Source organism: Neomonachus schauinslandi, chromosome X (assembly GCF_002201575.2).
Source record: "Neomonachus schauinslandi chromosome X, ASM220157v2, whole genome shotgun sequence".
NCBI classification, from domain to species: domain Eukaryota; kingdom Metazoa; phylum Chordata; class Mammalia; order Carnivora; family Phocidae; genus Neomonachus; species Neomonachus schauinslandi.
In genome coordinates, this window is record NC_058419.1 from 95632532 (window position 1) to 95653583 (window position 21052).

General features: G+C 41.2%; 1 protein-coding gene across 1 annotated transcript; it reads right to left on the reverse strand.

The window, feature by feature from the left end:
* Positions 1-12597: 12597 nt before the first annotated feature.
* Positions 12598-17728, reverse strand: MAGEB16 (MAGE family member B16). Its single transcript, XM_021681254.1, has 2 exons — positions 17715-17728; positions 12598-13695 (listed from the first exon to the last, which is right to left on the reverse strand). Exon 2 carries the CDS (start codon positions 13627-13629, stop codon positions 12598-12600), a length of 1032 nt encoding a protein of 343 aa, XP_021536929.1. The 5' UTR covers positions 13630-13695; positions 17715-17728.
* Between the last annotated feature and the right edge of the window lie 3324 nt (positions 17729-21052).

Genomic DNA, 21052 nt, shown 5'->3' on the forward strand with positions numbered 1-21052 from the left:
AGAGATCAATTTAATCTAAATTTATCAACCAAAGACTTTTTGATGAGGCAGGAATTATTTGGGTTCCTAAAGGATGTATTAGATTTGGATCAGAAGTAGAGAGAGAAGATGTTTGCTAGGAGGGAATGGCGTGGCTAGATTATAGAGTGTGTACAAATGATATACATTTAGGAAATTGTGTGGATAGGTTGTTGAAGTTTGGGATTAGAAAATTATATATGACATGACACTTTAGGTCTCCTCAGCTCTTGCACCATTTGTGTTTCCAAAGCTAGGCCTGGATTATTTTCAGTTGGTAACTTGACTGCGTGTCATTAAGACATAACAGATTTTCATTTCATGGAAGTGCGGAGAGCTCCCTGTACGTCGACAATGACAGAGTTGATGAAGTGTATGTCTTTGAATCCCTGCTTCACATCAATCCCAAAGCTTCTTTTCTATAATTACCGTCCACCAGCTCCCCCCTTTCCTAGGAGATCCTAAGCACTTTATAAACTGATGGAAAGAATACCTCCTTTCTCTGAAGCTGGCCTCTTTTTTACTGTAACTTACATTCTGGTTATTTATTGTCCCTGATGTCATTCCTCTGCATATTTTGAATTTTATCTCAAATCCAATCCCCTTTATAATTTACCTTGTTTATCAGTATAATTACCTTTTCAGGCTTATTATAATATCTCTCTGGGGAAAAGGACATCCCCCAAACACTCCTGTCTAATCTGCCTGAATTGGTGCTTTTGTCATATTATCCCTTGTTCAGAAACGAAGTCCCTTGCGCTGGTATCCGAGCCCTCCACAACGTGACCTCAGTCTCCTCACCCACTTGTCTCTTAGTTTCTTTTGCATAAGTCAGAGGGTACTTCTTCCCTGAACAAACACTATCTCTTTGCCTTATACTCATTCCCTTTCTGATAGAATACGCCTTTTCCCTTGCCCCAAACACAACCATTTCAAAATTCTAACATTCTTATTCTGGACACCTGGCTCAGTTGGTAGAGCATGCGAGTCTTGATCCTGGGGTCGTGAGTTTGAGCCCCATGTTGGGCATTAGAGATTACTCAAAATTCTAGCATTTTTCACTGCCTATCTCAAAGGCCACTTCCTCCCTTGGAAGCCTCCCTTGGGCTTTTGCTTAAATAACCTTGTCATGTTTTACCTAATAACACAGTAGTTTGTCTACTTGTCATTGTCCTTTTATTTGATTACAGATTTCTTTAGAGCAGAGATGATGTCTTAGTCACTTTAATCATTATTTATAGTGTACAGTATTCTTTCTGACATCTGACTGGCTTTTATGGGGTCTTTGAGACTTTGAGGTCAGCGTTATTTTTAGAACACCCCTAATTCATTTTTTAACTCTTCTGATTTATCTTTTAACACTGAGGCTAAGGTCTTGTGATTGATCTAAATATACTGTTTGCTGGGTCTACATTTCACTGTCATTGCCAGTTAGTGACTTTTTAAAGTAATACAATGTTTCAACTAGGTTACAACCCTTTATTTTTTTTTAAGATTTATTTATTTATTTTAGAGAGAGAGAGAGAGCATGAGCAGAGGGAGAGGGAGAGACGCAGACTCCCCGCTGAGTGCGGAGCCCTCAGGGGGGTGAGGTTCATCCCATGACCCTGAGATCATGACCTGAGTGGAAATTAAGAGTCCCGGATGCTCAACTGACTGAGCCACCCAGGTGCCCCTGTTTCAATTCTTTTGATATATTTTAATTAATCTGTATAACTTTTTAGTTCATATTTTTCTTATTTGAAACTAGGCCACTGATACCTGTGACCCAAATCCAATCCTGATGCTCATGCTTTTTGTCTCCATTTGTGCAAGTTTCCCTATACACCTTCCCAAGAAGAAAATCCTTTTCATTTTACTTTCTCACCTCTGTGCTGTTGCAGGTATAGCTGTAGGGCCCTAAGGACACATGTTGTTTTAGAATTTTTTTTATAAGCCCAAATTCACTGTAAGTACCTAGATGATGCTCCCTCTAGGTGAAAGGTTTAGAAGTGTGAAAGAAACTTGTTTTTCTTTATTTTTTAAAAAAGCTTTATTGAGGTATAATTGATATACAAAGAACTGTAGATGGTGTGTATAATTTGATGAGTTTTGACATATGCAAACACCTGTGATACCATCACCACATTCAAGGTAACGGACATATCCAACATCCAGTGTGTATAAAGTTTCAGTGATGAAACTTTATAGTTTCACTATAAATTCACTAGATGAATAAGTTCTAACGATCTGCTGTATAGCACGATGCATATAAATAACAATATCATTCAACATCCGTTAAGAGGGTAGATCTCATGTTAAATGTTCTAACCACAAAAAGAATAAAGGACACTACAAGAAAATGTCTCACTTAATAAGAATCACCACCTGCAATGAAATAACCATCCTTTCATTTCCATGCATGAAATGGATGGCTTTGGGGAAACAGAGGATCAAAGTTCAGAGGTTTTGAAAGTTCTTGAAAATCCTTCAAGACCACTCAAGATCCATTTCATGCACTAGAGGACTGACACTGTAAGTGGAAACATGTGATCTGAACTTTCCTTTGGGGAGCAGTTTATACACCCAATTGGATTGATTCAACTGAGGACATAAAAGGGAAATAATGGAAGTGCTCTTAAACTGGGCTAATTAACCACTAAAGATTTTTATATGTGCTGGTAACTGTGTAGAAATATACTTTTCAATTCACAGAAGAAATTGAAAGTACAATTTTTGAGTCCAGTGGTAATAATATTTCTATATAAATATACTCATGTTTATAGGTGTCCTCTTGGGAGGGAAAATATCTTGTCAAGGAACACTGATCTCAATTTTTTTCCAACCATTTATATCTTATTAGCACTTAGGAAATATTTTCTAGCATAATTTTTAAATTGTTATCTAAAATTGTCCCTTCACTAGTTTTCATAAAATCATCAACCAGATGTATAGGTCTCTTTGTACTGCTTTCTCATGACAGAATGGGCTGATATAGCCTTATTCTGTGTAATAATTAATTTACCACGTTAGTATAATTCATGTTTATTCCTTTCCATCAGGCTATGTTGGGTATTCTTACTCATATTTTATAGAGAGGAAAATAATTTCACACCTTTGTTGCAAAATTTGTTGATATTTTTTCTGATGATCTTTGATTTGTAATTGTCATCTTCTTCAAAAATAATTATGCAGGCTCTGTGAGGTGGTGGGTGAGGGTTTACAAGTTTTAAGTTATAAATCAGAAACCTATCTCCATAGGTTCTGAATCCAATCTGCAAATCTCTGCACCTTAGGTTAACCCTCTCTCAGCCAGTATCTGTTGGCAATGCAGGCCAGTGTCTATAAATCTTGTCTCAAAAGGGCTTGCTTTAGGAAAAGAAAGCAACCACCTTCTGATTTTCTGCTAGTAAACATTAAGATATATTTTCTTGTATTGAATTTTTTTTCCATTTTAGTTTGGAGAAAAGAAATAATATTTATTTGAAATTTTTTTTTCAACAGCATTTCCTAGGATAATTCTTTAAGTGCTGTGCTATTTAAGGGCTTGGGATCCTCAGGCTAACTGGCCTAGAGCTGTAATTAATTCACTTATTTATTTATTTATTTGCAGGGGGTGGGGGAGGGGGGAGCACAAGCAGGGGGAGCAGCAGGCAAAGGGGGAGGGAGAAGCAGACTCCCTGCTGAGCAGGGAGCCAGATGCAGGGCTAGATCCCAGGACATGAGCCAAGGCAGATGTTTAACCGACTAAGCCACCCAGGTGCCCCAGAATTAGAAGTATTCTTAAACTTACGAGTGACTGGAGAAGACTGATCAGATTAAGAAATTAAGTCTTATTACAGTTAATTTATTACAAGTTCTCTGTTGCTATCTACATATTTGCATTTCTTTATATCATTAAAATATTTAATACCAATGCTAGCTAATGTTTAAACTTAAATTTTAACTGTGATGTTAAAAATCAAATTAAAGTATATTTAAGTGGAAACATGCTTTCTTTCCCCATTTACCTTTTTACCAGAAATAATGCTTAGGCTTCAAAGCTACTAATGAGAGCACCGGGTGATGTAGGGAAGTGTTGAATCACTGTATTGTAACCCTGAAACTGACATTACACTGTATGTTAACTAACTGGAATTTAAATAAAAACTTCAAAAATATTTTAAAAAGACTATAGATTGAGATTATACAGATATGGCTTTTATTTTTCACAAATGTAGAGTAGGTTTCTTTGAAAGAAAATTTAAAAATTAAAAATAAATGTAATATAAAGCATCAATTATAACACCTCTTGACTTTAAATTGCATTTAAAAAAATAACCTTTTTGGAAATTGCTAACTGAAGTCTTAGGCGCAGTTTGCCCCTGTGAACCAACACCATGAAATGACAGTGCCTAAGTCATAGATTACCATTATTACCAAACCTTTCAACCCTCTAGAATATAGAAAAATCTCAAAAGGTAGCTATTATATTTGAAAAAAATATTTCTGTACACATGTATGACTAATGGAAATATAAAATGTTGGCCCCAGAAAAAAACTAGCGATCACGTTGTTCAGTAGTTTTGATACTGGTTTTCTAAAAACTGAACTGTTATATACATTTTTTTTCTTTTTAAAACAAAATTTACAAAGAAGCCCAGTAGTTAAAATAAAAATGTCTTTCACAGCAAAAGAGGAATGGAGACCACATTTTTTGTTTTCCTTCTTTTGAACAGTTTCCCTTCTCCCCTACCCACCTTTACCCACTCCATGAAATACTAAATTTTGGCGGAACAGGTGAGTTCAATGTCTTTGTGTCGTTACACATAATTAGACTGAGTGGCTTCCTTAAGATCTCAGAGCTGGTTAGGGAAGTTTCAGGGTTATCAACTAATAATTCATGTTTAGTCTACTATGATTTTTTAAATTTCCCTCCTAAAAATGGAAACCAGCAACTTAAATCTTGTTATTACTGATCAATATGAGAATTAAAATTATCTGATATCATACGAACAAAAGAAAAAATCCTGCCCTCATCATAAGTGATATTTATAGGTCTTTGAGCAACCTGGCTGAAACACTGTCTTGGAGTTGGGAACGCTCACACCAGGATGGTATGTGATACTTCTTGCATCGGGCTCCTCACATCCCCATCACCAAATCAGTTCAAAAAGGAAGAGTACTATCTCCATAGGTTCTGAATCCAATCTGCAAATCTCTGCACCTTAGGTTAACCCTCTCTGTCAGCCAGTATCTGTTGGCAATGCAGGCCAGTCATAAGATAAGTCATAAGATACCTACTCTCTGGTGGATGCCACAAACTCAGGAAACATGAGAAGCAGTCTGTGCTGGGGATGCCACCGAGATTATTTTAGGAGACATGTCCACAGCTAGCCCTTTATCTGAAGAGCAACTGAGGAATTTAGTACTAGGATAGCCCGTTAAGTTTCCTCCTTGTTGTTCTTGCATGCTGCCTCCCACTGCTCATTGGTACTTCTGGCCTGTCTCAGCTGTCTATCATTACTCACTAACATTCATGTAGCCTGGACCTCAAGAGACAGGGTGCACAGTGCACAGAGGATGAAATGCCTATTGCCAGCAGGAATCAAGACAGATCCCAGCCCTGATACAAAGGCAAATGTTCAGTGGACCACAAGAGTAGTCAAGACATGTAGCTTTCCCAGAATCCACTAGTAACATTATCATTATTATTATTATTATTATTGGATGATGTAGGAGAGACTGCTATCTTTGGCCTAACAGTACATGCAGGACTTCTACAGAATGGTGGGTGTTTCTGGTCCTTTCATCCAGTAACTTCCATACTTTGATAACCATATAGGTTCCAGCTGTTAATGGTGATTCAGAGATTTCCCAAGCCTATCCATGTGTATTGTCTTGGGCCCTCCATGCAGATTCCCCACTCTCTCTTCTTCTCATCCTTTCTCCCCTACACTGAACTCTGGATTCAGAATTTTGACTACCAACCTGGTCTGGGCTCTCTGGACTTGGATTTCCATGTAGTCTCTCTCATGAACCCTGGACATTGCTCTTTCTCTGGATCTTCATCTGTCACTAAATGTAAGTGTCTTGTCTGGCTCCATTCACAGTCAACTGGCCATTTTGAATCCTTGCTTTTCAAATTGCTTTTGATTTATAAAATAATACATGTGTGAGTGTTTATGGTATTAACATGCCTTAACTTGTGAGAATATGAACTGGTAGAGTATTTTGGGGATGAAATTTTGGCAATATTTATAAAAATTTACAATCTCCAGATACTCTCCACTTTAACCTAATTTCTACCTTCTATCAGACCAATAAACTTTAGCCCAATAAGTTGTGTTCAAAATATTTCAGTTCTTTAAGTCATAGCAAGAAACAGGAAACAAATTATGTGTCTGTCTGAAGGACATGGTTAGGGGCACCAGGGTGGCTCAGTCAGTTAAGCATCTGATTTTGGGTTAGGTTGTGGTCTTGGGGTTGAGGTCTCGGGGTTGAGCCCTGCATCCAGACTCCACAGGGAGTCTACTTGTCCCTCTCCCTCAGCCTCTGCTCCTCCCCCTGCTTGTGTTCTCTTTCTCTCTCAAATAAATGAATAAAATCTTTAAAAAAAAAAAAGGACATGGTTAAATTAATCATGACACATACATGCTATGGGAGCAGTTATAAAAGTAAAGCAGATCTATATGTGTTGTCATGGAAAGATCTTGCATTCACGTTAAGAGTGAAAGACTTACAGCAGAATAACATGTATATCATGACCCATTATATTTTAAAATCATAGATAATTTTATAAACAGCTATGTTGAGAAAGTCTACAATTAGCTTTAAAATAATATACTAGATTAATCATGGCTATCTCTGAGACAGTGGCTGAATTATGAAGGACTATTGTAAAGGTGGAGATTGTGATTTTTCTGTATTTTTAACATTTTTGCACCAAGAATATGTGCATTATCAGCTTTGTCATTAAAATATTTAAATAAGCCTAACAGCAAAAATAATAGCTGTGTATGAATTAAATTTTATGCTAGTCTATGGAAGAGAAAACATCTGAAATCTGAATGGCTTAACATAACAAAAGTATATTTCTTGCACACATAAAATCTGATTGATTTGGCAAGGAATCTTCACTACCAGGTAACACAGAGATCTAAGCTGCTTCCATCCTGTACTTTGACAACTCAACATAGGGTCCCCATGTTTGCTGCTGAATGGAAGGAAGGACGTTATGGTGGCATCCTGGCTCTCAAATGCTTTGGCCTGTGACAAACATTGTTTCTGTTCATATTTCAGCAGCAAGGGCTGGTCATAAGATCCTTTCTAACTATAAGAGAACTGGATAATGTAATCCTCCCATGTACCCAGGAAAGAGTGGAAGACAAGTTGTGGATGAACACTTGTAGTCTCTACCATAAACTCTTACATAGTAGGGGCCTGGTAGAGAGCAACCACTAGAATTTGTAAGGTCAATGACCCTTTTCATTTCCTGGTGGAATTTCTGAGGAGGCAAAATATTCTTGGCAGTTCTCCAACTTCATGAGATCTTATGATTTAATAGGTCTTTTCCAATACAGAGTCACATATATTTTTCAAAAGGACCTTGTAAATCTTTGCAGGAAGTGTTTGCCATACTTCACTTTTTCAAATGCACCATTATACACTGTCCTTTTCAATAACCACTATGATCTCAGTACACTGAGAATTTTCTCCTTACTCTTGGTGCATTGATAAAACTTTATCTTATGGATCTCTGCTATCTATCACCTAACTGAAAATGCCTGGACATCTGCACAAATGCAATTATGCACATTGAAAACCGAAATTCTTTCTATTCTATCTATTCTATCATCTATCTATCTACCTACCTATCTATCTATCATCTACCTATCTATCCATCTATATCTATCTATCATCTACGGATCTATCTATCATCTACCTATCTCTATCATCTATTATCCAAAGGTAATTCCAAGGAACTTATGTAATTCTACCTCCTAGAAGGACTCCAGAATTTACAGAAACTGAGACACTGTAGATGTTTGCTTACTTAGTTATTTCAATCATCTCTCCTCATCTATCACTTATAGGAAAGTCTTTGGTCTTTAACCACCAAGTTAGGCTCACTCATTGCTGTATGTGTCCAGTAGCCCCCTTAGCCCCCTCATCCTCTCAGCCTCATCTTGCCCTACATCCAAATTTAGCTTAAAATGAACTTCCACTGAAGAAATGGGAGTTTTTTCCTTTTTTCTTTTTCTTTTTTTTTTTTTTAAGAAACAAAGGGAAGTTCAGCTTTTATTAGGTTTTAGCGAAAATTTGGGAGGTTTCTTTTGAACAAAAGTTCACTGGAGAAGAATTTGAGGTTGTGGTGGTTTCTCACTGGCTGCAAGCAGTGGTTAGCACATTGCTAGGGCAGAGGGGGATCTTCCTTTTTCTTAAAAGCAGGAGATAAACTCCTATGTGAAAAGTGTTCTCTCTTGTCAAGATAATTCTTATCTTCCTTCTTCCTGTTGGTTATACAGGCTGCAAGGAGTGGTACTGGCATGAACGCTTTCCCTTCAGGGCTTCTGGACTTCATTTTATTTTATTTTACTTTATATTTAAATTCAATTAGCCAACTTATAGTACATCATTAGTTTCAGATGTAGGGAGTTTTTTTCTTATACTCAAATAATAAATCCCATTAAAATTCTACTGCAAATATCAAAATCCCATCTCTTGAAGATATAGCACCCAAACTAGTAGATTCTTTGCCAAATCAGACTACACTCACCAGATCATTTAGAAATCATTTTTTTTAAAGATTTTATTTATTTATTTGACAGAGAGAGACACAGCGAGAGAGGGAACACAAGCGGGGGAGTGGGAGAGGGAGAAGCAGGCTTCCCGCAGAGCAGGGAGCCCGATGCGGGGCTCGATCCCAGGATCCTGGGATCATGGCCTGAGCCGAAGGCAGACGCTTAACGACTGAGCCACCCAGGTGCCCCTAGAAATCATTTTGAGAATGTGATAAAGACACCCAGTGATGATGACCAGGTCTAAGTTTCACTGTCAAAATGACCTTTTGTGTGGAATGGGATATTGCTAGGTACCATGGTGAGGGATGGGGGTTCCACAGTGAGGGATGGAATTGCCAGGGAACTGGAATACTCTAGGTCAGGGAAAGGGCAAATGAATCTGGGCTGTTCAACTGAGAGCAGGATGCAGATATCAGAGGAGGATGCAGTGAAGAGCTGGTCAACAGATTCAGGTTCCAATCTGGACAAGAGAGTATACTGGAGAACACCCGGGGAAGGGTACTGTAATGCACATGTAGGAGAGGAAAAATAATTTATCCTCTACCCTTCAGGTGCTTGACTGAGAAGCCCCCTGTAATAAACAGACAGATTAAAAGGAGAAAAACAAATCTAATTACATACATACGTATGTATGGGAGCCCTACAAAGATATGAGACTCAAAGAGGTAACCAAAGCAGGAAGCTTTTATACGCTTTTTTTAAAGACTTTTTTTTTTTTTTGACAGAGAGAGACACAGCGAGAGAGGGAACACAAGCAGGGGGAGTGGGAGAGGGAGAAGCAGGCTTCCCATGGAGCAGGGCCTGATGCGGGGCTCGATCCCAGGATCCCCGGGATCATGACCTGAGCTGAAGGCAGTCGCTTAACCACTGAACCACCCAGGCACCCAGCTTTTATACCTTTTAGACAAACACTAACTGTGTGAAGAATTGACAGGACAGAGGGGCTTGGGCTAGGGGTAGTAAATGGTGACGAATTAACAAGGCTTATTTATATAGCCTTCTTGGTCCCAAATTCCGTGTCTCTGGTGAGAAAGATGCCTTGTACCCTCCTGGTACAGTGAGGGCATCTTTCACATGGGAGAGTCATCTCCTTTTTGGGGGGTTGGATAAAGGAAGGTTGGAGTGTCCCTCCTGCACCATCTGTTTCTCAAGTACCTTTAATTCAAAATAACCAATATGCCCAAGTGGCATATTCTGGGGTGATATATTCTGAACCTCTACACACAAAAGAGGTGGAGCTGGACAAAAAGTCTAGCCCCTGGGCAGTCAGCTCTCAAGGGACCCTGGGGTTAAGGGCAGCTGGACCCTAGGTAAATGAAGCCCACAGACAATTCCCAAATTGTATTTGATTATCATTTTTACCTTTCTTCTTCACATGTGTTTTTAGTACTTCAGATTCAAGGTCCTTTTTATCCTAAGAGGCAATGTGGAGTAGTGAGAAAAGAAATGAATCTAGAAACAGAATATGGGCCTCAGGCTGGAGGAATGAAACAACATGAGCTCTAGAATTCAGACCATGAGTCTAGCTTCAGCTCTGTCACATACCAGACCTGTGAACTTGGGCACATTCTCAAGCTTTGTGAATCTTAGGCTCCTCATCTGAAGAGTGAGTCTGATAAGCCTTGTCAATTTGGACTGTTTGAAAGAGTGCAATAGGGTGCCTGGCTGGCTCAGTTGGTGGAGCATGCAACTCTTGATCTCAGAGTTGTGATTTCGCAACCCATGTTGGGTGTAGAGATGACTTAAATAAAGTGCCAATTGGATATTTCTAGAAAAAAAAGTGCAATATATGTAAGGCACCTGTTACAGTGCCTGGCATAACTTAGGTCTTTAATGAATAAGTTATTACTGTGATTATTTTGACTACTGACCCTACCAACCTCACATATGTGATTTCTAAAAATCCAGGATGTCTAAAAAACATGAAGTCCTACAGGCCATGGAATATTAGATCAACCAAAACACTGCTTAGCAAATAAACCTCAGTAAATATATCCTCTCTGAGGTTGTGTTCTTTAATAATAGGGAATTTCTGGGGCACCTGGGTGGCTCAGTCAGTTGAGCATCTGACTCTTGGTTTGGGCTCAGGTCGCGATCTCAGGGTCATGGGATCCATGACCTGAGTTGGGCTCTTCACTCAGCACAGAGTCGGATTGGGATTCTTTCCCACTTCCTCTCCCTCCCCGTCTGTTCCATCCCTGGCCCCCCCAAATAAATAAATAAATAAAATCTTTAAAAAAATAATAGGGAATTTCTTCCCCACATGGATGCAATTCAGAACTCCTAGAATTTGTGACAAGGACCAATTCCTTGCCTCCTTAGCTTCTGTTCCACTCAAACCACTCCTATTCTCATTAATTTCACACCCATAAAAATATAAACATTTCTTAGACTATGCCAAATTACACTGAAAATAGCTTATTTAAAATATGTCTTAAATGGAGTAGTCTCTGGCTCTCCTAGGCCAGGGCAACCAATGGTTTCTCAGTGTCTCATCTCAATAAAGTATCACTGTTATCTCTGAAAACTCTTTGAAGACTATGTGTATAAAAACTTGTTTGTGAATTATGTTCAATTGCACAGGGATACCAACACTGGACAACTTCCAAACCTGCCCCAAAGATTTCTTTCTTTTTAAAGATTTTATTTACTTATCTGAGACAGAGAGAATGAGAGAGGCAGAGAGCACATGAGAGGGGGGAGGGTTAGAGAGAGAAGCAGGCTCCCCGCCGAGCAGGGAGCCCGATGTGGGACTCGATCCTGGGACTCCAGGATCATGACCTGAGCCGAAGGCAGTCGCTTAACCAACTGAGCCACCCAGGCGCCCGATTTCTTTCTTTTTAAACCATGCCCCCTAATTAACTACAAAGAACAGTTTTCCAGTTCAGGTTTTTGAGTCTCAACTTGGTGACATACTATCTGAAGGTCTGATCGCTGATCACCACCCCGTCAGGCTCAGCTTGCCCTAAATGCAAATTTAAGTTAAAAATTAACACTCATTACAGGAATTCCAGCTCCCCTGACCCCCAAACTTCTTGTCCCAGGGCATTTACACTTGACAGTCTCATATGGAATACCTCCACTTATCTGCTAACTCCTTCTTTTACTTGCCCCTTGGATATTAGAAGGCATCCCACTGTAATTATAGGATTGCTGATCCTATACGTAAAATTTATAAGTGCAGTTGTAGGTATTATTCATGCTATAATTTCCAAGACTAACATGGTGATTTCCAAACAGCCAATGTTCAAGGAAGGTTTGGGGAATAAAAGAAACAGTGAGCATGGGGTCTAATTTATTGATGTTTATTTTTAATACATCTATAAACAAGTTAAGCATATTCAAGCGTATATAATTTAATTGTATAAAACAAAAATGTAAAAGGTATAAGAGGGCCAGAGGTTGGCAATCTTTAATTTGTTCTCTATTTTTTGAACCCAACCACCTTAAAGCTGATCACTCTCACATTTCCAGTAAATACCTATGTTATGTTATTCCAAATTACAAAATAAGATGGTTTCACATTTAGTTTACAAAATAACAAAGCTCTTACTATTAAATCTCATTATAACATTAAATGTATGATCAATATCTTTAATAAACTTGGAGATTTTGAAGCTAATTAAATCTATATTAAAGAAACAATATTTGAAAAAAATAAGTATGTTAAAAAAGAATAAATTTTCAAGTTACACAATAATATAGGAACACATAGGCACATATAGTGTGTTCCTTTCAGCCCCAACTCAGACGTAAATTCTATGAACACTAACTGCCCTTTTACAAACACAAAGTGAAAAACCTGCCTCAGGCTTCTCTAGGAGCAAGAGAAATGAATGGACTTGGCACTAGAACTTGCAGTGGCCACAGAAGCAGAGACAGACCTGGCTGAAATTCTGGCTCGGGCTCTCTCTTCTTCATCTTGCAAAGCCTCCTCATACTGAGATGGGAAAGAACTCGGGTCAGTCCCGTGAAACTTGGCCAGCATCTCCAGGACTTTCATCTTGGTGGTTTCAGCGTGGGCTCTCGGGCCCCACAGGAATTCAAACTGTGCGGGATCCCTGTTGGCCACCTGCCGGTACTCCAGGTACTTTTCCTTGACGAAATCTTTGGTGATGAGCTTCCTGGGCTCCCCAAAGATGGCGTGCTTCCTCCCAGCATATATCCCCGTCAAATTCAGCGCTTCCCAGACTTCCTCTTCAGTGGCACTGTTGCCCTTCATGAAGATCACACCCAGGATAAAGATCAGGATGCCGGTCTTGGGCATGCCCTCTTCACCATCCAGCACCCCATCATAGGTGAGGCCCAATTTGATGAAGAGGCCATAGCAGTGGTTGATGGGATCCACTCTCTTCACATCAAGGCCAAAGACCATCTCCATGTGCTCAGAGGCTCTCAGGAAGATCTCAGTGAAGTGGTCTTCATTCTCTTTGATGACAATCTTCATGTCTGCCTTTGTCACTGGCTCTTTCATGTGATACTTGAACAGCATGAAATTGACCAACGAAATCACCTTCTTATCTAGAGCATCTATGGGCACATTCCTGGGGTCAGGCCCAGCCCATGAGGTGCTATCCTCTTCTTGGCTCCTGGAGCTCTCATTCAATTCACTTGATGAGGTGGTTGTGATGGCAATGGAAGATGAGCAGAAACTCTGATGACTCTCAGGGGTACTGGGTTGACCAGCATCAGGAGCCTCCTCTGAATTGCCAGGCATCAGAGGATAGGAGGAGAGATGGGTCTCTTCCAGAGCCTTGGAGACCTGTACAACTTCCATATCTTGGATCTCACTGCAGGTCTGAAAGCACTGATCGTATAAGCATCGTGGATTCTTTTGGTTCTGAAGCATGGTGACTTTTATGAGTGGCAATAGACAGGAGTGAGGACAGGGGAGTGGGCAATGGGGAATCACAGCCTAAGAGGAAGAAGGAGATGTGAATGGCCTCAGCTGCTAAACTCCACTGGGGTGGCTCTGATAAAACTGCCTCCAATGGACTTCTCCCCACAACACTGTTATAGGGCCTCATAGGTCTCCCAACCTCTTGGTTGCTATGTCCCTGAAGAGCAATGAAGGAGGATGTCTGAATGCTCCTGAGGATGCAGCCAGCAAACCCAGGCTGAGAATTCTCAGAGATCGCAGTAAGCACGTGTGGTGGGGCTCTAGACAGCCATTTCTGTTCTGAGGAGGGTGGACCCATCGGTCCTCACTCAGGTTCATTAACTTGGCATTCAGTAGGGCCTGGTGTACCTCCCTTATACTAATATGGGGTGGTCCCCGAAGACCAAAGTCACATCTCCCAAGACAACTGATGGAGGAACCTCCTCCAGAAGGCCTACCTGGGGTTTCCCAGGGCTGACAGCAGGACCTAGACCGTGTGGAGGCTACCTATACTGCTGTTGGTAGTCCCCCCGCCCCCACCCCGGTTCTCACTTAGTTGCCTCACTCTGAATCCAGGCAGGTCCTGGGATCTCTTCATTTGCTGACCTAACATTGTCCCTTCAGAATAAAGCCTCCACCTTCTGATTTCTAGACGGTAATTAGGGCATATGTCTACAGATAGCCTTTCCCATAGCCTCTCAGTGCTGACGACAGTTCAGGGCAGGATTCATTCATCATGATCCCCACTCTCCTGGGGTCAGTGGACCCTCAGTATTCACTCTGGGTTCTTGACTTGGCAACTGGTGGGGTCTCAGGTCTGACCACTCTATGTGATGTCAACTCTTTTGTGTGTAAGAATGCCTCATCTTCACGAGTTACCTGAGAAGGAAGTGAAGAAGGACACTGCCTATCCCCCTCTATAAGGGCTTCCTGGGCTAACAGAAGGAGGTAGAAACTGTAAAGAAAAACTCTTTTCGGGCACCTGGGTGGCTCAGTTGGTTGAGTGACTGCCTTCGGCTCAGGTCATGATCCTGGAGTCCCGGGATCGAGTTCCGCATTGGGCTCCCTGCTCGGCAGGGAGTCTGCTTCTCCCTCTGACCCTCACCCCTCTCATGCTCTCTCTATCTCATTCTCTCTCTCAAATAAATAAATAAAATCTTTAAAAAAAAAAAAAGAAAAGAAAAACTCTTTTGTGGGGTGGATAGACCCCCTGGATCTCACTTAATGTCCTACTGTGACCCATGAGAGGCTCTGGATCCCTTTCCTTGATGACCTCATATAATGTAGGTACATACACCAAGGATCTCACCTGTGTGAACCACCCCCCCACACACACACACCACCACCACCAAAATGGTGATCTTGTCATGTAGTCTCTGCCCAGAGTTCTCTGGACTGATGAAGGTCCAGGGCCTCTTTGATGACCCTATGTTTTGGGGTGGATCCTTTTCAGTTCTTACTCTGTATGTCCACACGGACTCCAGTAGTGCCTGGCCACCCTGTCCATTGCTGACTCTGAATATGTCCCAATCCCCTCGGTGCCCAGTGTATGAAGTGAGCCACTGAGAATCCTGACCATCTTTGTCCGGGACCTATCAGGTAATGACTACAGGGGGAGGACAGGTATCAAAGGGTCTCACTGTGCTCAAGTAGATGGTCACCTCCTTGCTCAAACAAGGTGTATACTTTGGAACTTGACACTTTATGAGCCTCTTCCCCTCTACTGAACTGCTCTTGCTCCCTCAGGCTAGAGACTCATTCCTGTGACCACTGAGGAGCAATTAAGGGGTGGCATATCCAGAGTTTCCAAATGTCACAGCAAGACAGGGCTCTTTTCAGACTATTCTGTTCTGGAGCAGGTGTCCTCATCAGCCTCACTTAGGGTCCTTCCCTTGACTAATAGTAGGACCTAGGATCTGAAACCCTTCCACAGACCATTCTTCATCACCCTGAGCTTACTGAGCAAGAAATGCGGGCATGTCCCAGTTCTGCTCCAGGCCTCCCAGGGGTGACAGCAGGGCTAAGGAGAATTATGTTTGGCTCCAATCTTCTGGGATAGGTGGTTCTCTCAGCCCTCATTCAAGGCCTCTATTTGGCTGCTGGTAGACATATGCCCTCTCATGCCTCTCAGTCCCCACCTGCTAAAACCTAATGTCACCCCCACCAGAAAAAGGACTATTCTGCCTAAGACAACTGCGAAGGAAGGAAAGAGAAATCTCATTCAGTCACCATCGCCAGGCTTACCACTGCTGAGAATAGGGGCAAGAACTCTGGAGCTTCTCTGTTCTGGGGTGGCCATGCCCCTCAAACCTCTTTCAGAGAACCTACCTTGGTCCTAACAGACCTTGGGACTCATCCTTTGCTCACCTAATGTGCTGTAGGCCCTGTATATACAAACACTCCTCACTGGAACCCCACAAGGAAGAGGAGCAATATCTCATCAGGTGATCCTTGTTGACACACCCTGGACTGACAGCAGGAGTGCTTTGCCGATGGGCCCTCTGTCCTGGTGTGACTGATACCCTCAGTACTAATTCCGTGTCTTCATAGGTTCCTGCAACCCCTTGTGCACTTTTCTGTTTGTTAACCTGAGGCTGCCGCTCAGACAGACACAATTACTTCCCTGAGGCCCCTGTTAGATGAAGGGAGAATGTGAGAATTCTGACCACCGACCTCAGGCTTCCAAGGGCTAAATGCAGAGACAGAGGGGAGCTCATGGACTTCCCACTCTACTGGAATGGGTGGCCCCTTAGTCCTGACTCAATGTCTACACCTTGGTTCCTGGCACTGTGTGAGCCCTCCCCTCTGTTGTACCGTTGTTCACTCCTTATACCACACACCCACCTCCTAGTGACCTCCAAGGGAGAATTAAGGGGACATTTTACATGGATACCCCTGCCCGTGGCCTCCCAGGATTGCCAACAAGGGTGGATATCGTGGGGCCACCTGTGTTCTGAGGTGGGTGGTCCCTTTAGACATAACTCTATGTCCTTACCCTGAATCCTTTTTTTTTTTTTTTAGATTTTATTTATTTATTTGACAGAGAGAGAGATAGCGAGAGCAGGAACACAAGCAGGGGGAGTGGGAGAGGGAGAAGCAGGCCTCCCGCCGAGCAGGAAGCCAGATGCGGGGCTCGATCCCAGGACCCCGGGATCATGACCCGAGCCAAAGGCAGATGCTTAACGACTGAGCCACCCAGGTGCCCCCTTTACCCTGAATCCTTTAAGCACCTGGAAATCTTCCATCTGACCACCTGACTTCACTCCCTCAGACCAAGCCTCACACCTCTCTTAAACCCAAAAGGATGACGTGAAGTCACCTACACGTGGTCATTGCTTTCAGGAACCTCCCAGGGTGGACCAAAGTGGTTGGTGATGTGCCCGCTGCCATCTATTACCTGAGGTTCCACCTTCTAATCAACGCCCCACGTGTCTGAGACGCCCAGAAAGGAAGTGAGGGGGCACCTAATCCGCCCGACATGGAGACCTGACCACAGGGGTTCGATTCTGCGCCACAACCTCTACCCGCGGTCAGGGGAAGCATGAGAACTCACTCGGGGTCCTCGCCCGGACTCCTACAGGAGTCGCCCGCAGGGCCTGAGGCTCCTTCCTCTGCCGACGGGACACCGCCTGCCTCAGACTAAGCTCTTCCCTCCCTCAGACTCTGGAGGCAGAAGTCAGTCAGCAACACTTCCCGCCGCCCCTGCCCGAGGCCTCCCAGGGCTCACACACTGGCCGAGGCTCACGGAGTCCACCACTGTCTGGGGTGGGTGGTCCCCTCAGGACTCACTCGGGGGCCTTTTCCGGACTACCAGCAGGTCAGGGAACTCTTAGCCCCGCAACAGAAACGCTGCCGCCTCAATTCCTCCAAAGAGGAAGTGTGTCGTAGGTCAGCCTGACAGACCGGTCCGGGGCTTCCCTGAGTTGGACTGGGGCTCTCATCTAATGAGTCCCCTCATTTCTGTGATATGAGGTCTCCTCAGTTCTCATTTGGAATCTTACTTAACTCCAAGTAGCACCTGGGACCCCTCCCTCGGCTGACTCGGTTCCACGTACCTCAGATTGAATCCCGCACAGCCCAGAAGGAACCCCGCGCAGCCCGACAATCTGGAGGAGGAAATCAGGGGGCGTCACATCCGGTTACAACTGCCTGGGCTCTTCCGGGTCAACAGCAGGGGCGGGGCTGTGCGCACCAGCCTCTTTCACGGTGGAGGTTGCGGCTGGTCGGTCCCTCGTCATAGTCCTATTGACTTCTGGTAGCCTTGGAATTAATCCCTCTCTTGAACCCATGTCATGCCTCTCATGCCAATGTCCTCATGCCCCTAGAACCCTCAAGAGGAATTGAGGGGATGCTTCAGTCGGAGAGCCCTGCCTGGGCCAATAGGGCTGAAATAGGCACTGGCTCGTGTCTATGTGACCCACCCTTATTCTTTGGTTTTGGCCTCTTTTCTGTCCTCATTCACTGGCAGTTCTCGTTTTGGCTCCTTTCTTATGACTCAAGGCTTTCTGGGAAATGCTACATCTCGGCAAACTCTTGATGACTTTACCCACCGAAACCCTTGCCAAGCGTGGAATGGGTCATGTCCCAGTCTTAATGTGAAATGAAGAAGTTGGAACACAAACAGGCAGGGGCCAGGATCTGTGGTGAGCTATCAGAGATGAAGGCTGCAATCAAGATGTAGCAACTGAAGCAGAATCTACATAATGCAAAGGAAGAAGAAAAGTTTGGGGCACTCCCATCCTCCTGGGGTCTAATCTCCTCTGGGTTCTCCTGTTGGCTGAACTGAATTGGCATCTTGATGCCTAGGAATTGTGTATAGAAGAGTATGGAACAGAGCAAGAGTGAAGAATGAATCTGAAGTCAAATAGGTCAAGGACTGGCATACCACATCAATAGATGAATTTTAAAAATATATTTCAATTGATAGAGAAAAGTGTTTCATAAAAATAATCATTATTCATTCTTGATGAAAGGTATGTTTTCAAAGTAGATAAAGGATATCTATAAAAAAATCCCTAGAGAAAAAATCGTATCTCATGTGGAAAAGTTGAAACCTTTTATTTTAATATTGAGAAGAAAACAAAAATGCCTGCTATCACCATTTCTAGTCTACATTTTCATAAAGAAACTACATAATAAAGTAATGGGAAAGTAATAATCATATAGATAGAAACTAGAAAATAAGAAGCAGTGTCAGTATAATTAAACATGAATAAACTGTATATGAGGAAAATATACTAAAGAAGAACTATTAATAAAAATATTTTTAAATAAAATTGCTGGGTATGAGATCAATATACAAAAAGACACTTTTTTGGTAGCAGTGCAGTATAAAGATGAAATTAAACAAAGAATATCTTGTAAATTACCATAATAAATGCCTGATTCCTAAAAATATATATAACAAAAAATATAAGAACTCTATAGAAAAATTATACAACTATTATTTATTTAAATTACTAAAGACTTAACTAAATGGAGAAATATGTTTTTAGATGGAAGATTCAATTAGGTAAACATGTTAATTGTCCTCAAATTTAATCTATTAATGACTGTAATCCCTCCTTCTCAATGAAGCCACATAATTTTTATGTGTAAATGTTTATATACTATACATGTGCATTCTGTGTGAAAGCTGACAAGATAATTCTAAAATTTATTCTTTTTAAAGATTTTATTCATTTGAGAGAGAGAGAGAGTGAGAGAGAGAGGATGAGAGAGAGAGAGCACAAGAGGGGGGAAGGTCTGAGGGAGAAGTAGACTCCCCGATGAGTGGGGAGTAATTCTGAAATTTAAATCTACTTGCAAATGGCTATGAATAGCTAATATACTCTTGAAAAAAAAAGATGTGATATTAAAGACTGTAGTAATAAGAGTTTGTGTTATAGATGTAGGCATAGAGAAATAGACCAAAAGAAGTGAATAGCATGTTCCAAAACAGACCCACTATATATCATGTCCTGGTTTGTTAAAAATTATCTACTCAGAGATGTAGGGGAAAGAATATTGTTTTTTAATAAGAAATCACATTGGTACATTTTGATATTCATATTAAAAACTAATGTGACTAAAATCCTCCCTTAATAGAAATTCTAGTTCCAAGCAGATTAAAAACCACTTTAAAACTTTTTATTCTGGAAGTTTTATACTCACATAAGTGAAGGGAATACCACATTAACATATTAAATGAAAAAAAAATCATTCCTAAATTGCTAAACTGGTTTATAAAATTCAGCATTCATTCATAAAGAAAAGATATGTTATCTCCCTCGATAAAGGATATCTAGAAAAACCCTACAGTAAACACTATACTTGATACCAAATCACTGAGAGCTTTTACTTTAAAACTGGGAAGGAGATGAGGATACCTGCTATCACCATTTCTATTCAATATTTTAATGAAGATCCTATATAGGGAAGTAATGGAAGCATAAGAAATCAAAGAGATTTGGATTGGAAAATAAGAAACAAAGCTAGTATCATTAACAGATGATTAGAATGTATGTGAAGAAAATCTAATGATAAATTATCAAATCAATAAAAGTATTTATAAAGTTTGCTGGGTATAATATTAATATGCAAAAATATACTTGTATCTATGGCAACAAAATGTCTGAAAAAAAATTAAACAAAATAGGGGTGCCTGGTTGGCTCAGTCATGAATTTGAGCCCCACATTGGGGGTAGAGATTACATAAAATTTTTTTAAAAATAAAAAAATGAATTAAACAAAATACAACTTGTAAATTACCATAACAAAATACTTGGTACCTATAAGTAAATATAATTTTAAAAGTTTATCAAGTCAGTGAAAAAAATACATTGATATTATTTAGAGAAATTAATGAAGGCCTAACTAAAGACAGAAATATGTTTGCAGATAAAAGATTCAATATTATGATCATACTGTCTCCCCAAATTTAATCTACAGATGACTATCATCCTTCTCATACAAATAAAACCCCAAATGTTTAAAAAAAAAAACACAAATATTTGTGTGTGAATGTCTGTGTCTATGTGTATATGTGTTTGAAACTTGACAAGCTGATTATAAAATTTAAATTGATTCACAGGGACACCTGGGTGGCTCAGTCAGTTAAGCATCTGCCTTCAGCTCGGGTTATGATCCCGGGGTTTTGGGACTGAGTCCCACTTCGGGCTCCCTGCTTCTCTCTCTGCCTGCCGCTCCCCCTGCCTGTTCTCTCTCTCTCTCTCTCTCTGACAAATAAATAAATAAAATCTTTAAAAATAAATAAATAATTTGATTCACAAGTGGCCCAAAATACCTCATATCCTCTTGAAAAATAAAAATAAAATATAGCTTACTTTACTATTAAGAATTAGTAAAAGTCTATAGTAATCAAGAGCTTGTGGCATAAGTGCAGGCATAGGCA